A 2,137-nucleotide genomic window follows, 5' to 3' on the forward strand; every position below is an offset into this window, starting at 1 on the left:
GTGGATGGTGTTCTCTGCGCCTATAGCAGTACCTAGGGGATCGCTCGAGCCACCGACCGAGGGTCTTGGGATTGATGACCCATTTCCTTAGGTCTGAAGGCTTGGGGACATTTTTAAACCTTATCGAGTCTAGTTGCATTAGTGAGCCCCAGCCTCATGCATCCATGTTAGAGTTTTCCTAGGTTAGAGTCAGCCTCACCCTTTTTTAAGCACATTAGGCACGAGGGAAGGGGTTCCACCCCTTTTACATGCTTTTAGTGTATTTCTTTTCTTAATTGCTCCCAATATGTTATGTGTACTATCAATTGCACTAACCATTTCGTTGTTTTTTTGCTTGCATTCATGTGCCTTAGCAATAAGAGGCCTCTTTGGCACTCTTTTAGTGACTTACCCGCTAGATAACTCACATGTTTAAATTTCAGTTATTACACTTAATTTTCAATAAGTACATTTCATTTTTAGACCTTTTCCCCCCGATGCATTATTTATGTCCTTTAGGCCATATTTGTTACATATTTACATCGCTTTAATAAATGGCATCATGCATTAAACCTTAGAAGGAACGCCATTTAGGCATTTCCATATTAGGGATGAGCCAATCCTATAATCCCATGGGTACTTAACCCTATGTTTGGGATCTGCACGTTTACTCTTTTTGTAAATGAACCTAAGGGGTAAAATCCCAAGGTAACGGTATCTAAGTGAATTCCCTATCCAGATGATGCAGTGTCGAATGCTCAACCAAGTCCCCCGAGAGCTGAATCAGTGGAAGAATAACCTGTCTTATGAGATTGGAGGGCTATTCCAATATGTGGGGCATCTACCAAGCCTTGTCGACATAATACCCAACGTGTCTGCTATCCAAGCATTAATCAATTATTGGGATTCGGATGCCTCAGTTTTCAGGTTTGGAATGTGCGAACTCACCCCAACCATAGAAAAGTTAGAGGGATTGTTGCAAGTACCAGGAAAAGGCAGTCATATGATATACCCGAGCAGAGGAACGAGAGAGCAGTTTTGCAGATTTTTGGGATTGAGGAACAATAGCTTAGACCAACACCCCGACGCTAGATCTTGTCCACTGAGGTTTTTATATGACCGGTTTGGGGGAAAGTCTTTTGAGCGCCATCAGATCGATTTCTTTATAACAAGGGGGCAATGGGAAGAGAAGCGTGTTCAAGCTTTTGGTTTGGTTTTGATCAACTTATTGCTATTCCCTCAAAGGCATGGAAAGGTGACATTTGCAACAATCAACATGATTCAAAGTCTTTTTTTAGGAATTCGTGGAGCGACACCAACTTTGATACCCATTGTCATAGCGGACATCTTCTCAGCCCTTACCAATTGCCAAAGGAAATGGGGTTTTTTCTATACTTCAAATTTAATATTTCAAATGTGGATCATGGAACATTTGGCGAAGAGATCACTTAACCCTTTGGGTTCTTGTCTCTTAGTTGAGAATTGGATTGATTCACATCGAGAGAGAGTCAGCCGCTACTACAGCGTGATGTCGTCAAGCCAGTTTATTGAGGAGTTCAACAATTTGACACCAGAAAAAGTGCAGTGGGTTCTAGATTGGACCAGAGTTAGAGACCTAGCTTTTAGGACCACTCAACATGACTTCATCCCTCTAGCTGGAGTTAATGGTCTAGTCGCCTATATTCCACAAAGGGTTATGAGACAGTTTGGATACCCGCAAAGCATTCCTATGGTACAAGGGGTTGAAGATCTCAGATTGGGTACGGTGACCGAGAGTCGAAGTATGGTATTAGAGGCTTGGGGAAATTTGTAAGGTCTTGAGAATTTGCAGTTGGAATTGGTAAACAAGATGGCACCTGCAGTTATGCCTGGGTACAATGAATGGATCAAACAAATGGTGGAACATGATTGGGCAAGGCAACAATCAGCATCAGCCAGTCCCGAAGAACAAATGGGGAAGCTAAGGAAAGAATTAAAGGAATCTCAAGCCCAGCTTATAATGGCCAATAGAGTTTTAGAAGATACCCAAGTGCAGTTGAGGAGGGAGAAGAAGAAGAATGAGAAACTAGAGGAAGCCATAGACGCCCTTGATAGGATTAGGGAAGGAGCTCGTAAGCTCAGTTTATGGAGCTCTAGAGAGTCACAAAGTACAAGACTC

General features: G+C 42.5%; 1 protein-coding gene across 1 annotated transcript; it reads left to right on the forward strand.

Moving 5' to 3' along the window:
- The first annotated feature begins 718 nt into the window (after positions 1 to 718).
- LOC140005188 (uncharacterized) lies at positions 719 to 1,792 on the forward strand. Its single transcript, XM_072045681.1, has one exon. The coding sequence runs from the start codon at positions 719 to 721 to the stop codon at positions 1,790 to 1,792; it is 1,074 nt and encodes a 357-aa protein (XP_071901782.1).
- Positions 1,793 to 2,137: the final 345 nt, after the last annotated feature.

Source organism: Coffea arabica, chromosome 1c (genome assembly GCF_036785885.1).
Source record: "Coffea arabica cultivar ET-39 chromosome 1c, Coffea Arabica ET-39 HiFi, whole genome shotgun sequence".
Lineage (NCBI taxonomy): Eukaryota > Viridiplantae > Streptophyta > Magnoliopsida > Gentianales > Rubiaceae > Coffea > Coffea arabica.

What these genes read in the sequence shown, in the direction of transcription:
- LOC140005188 (XM_072045681.1), top strand. Translation starts at nt 719, where the DNA reads ATGATGCAGTGTCGAATGCTCAACCAAGTCCCCCGAGAGCTGAATCAG.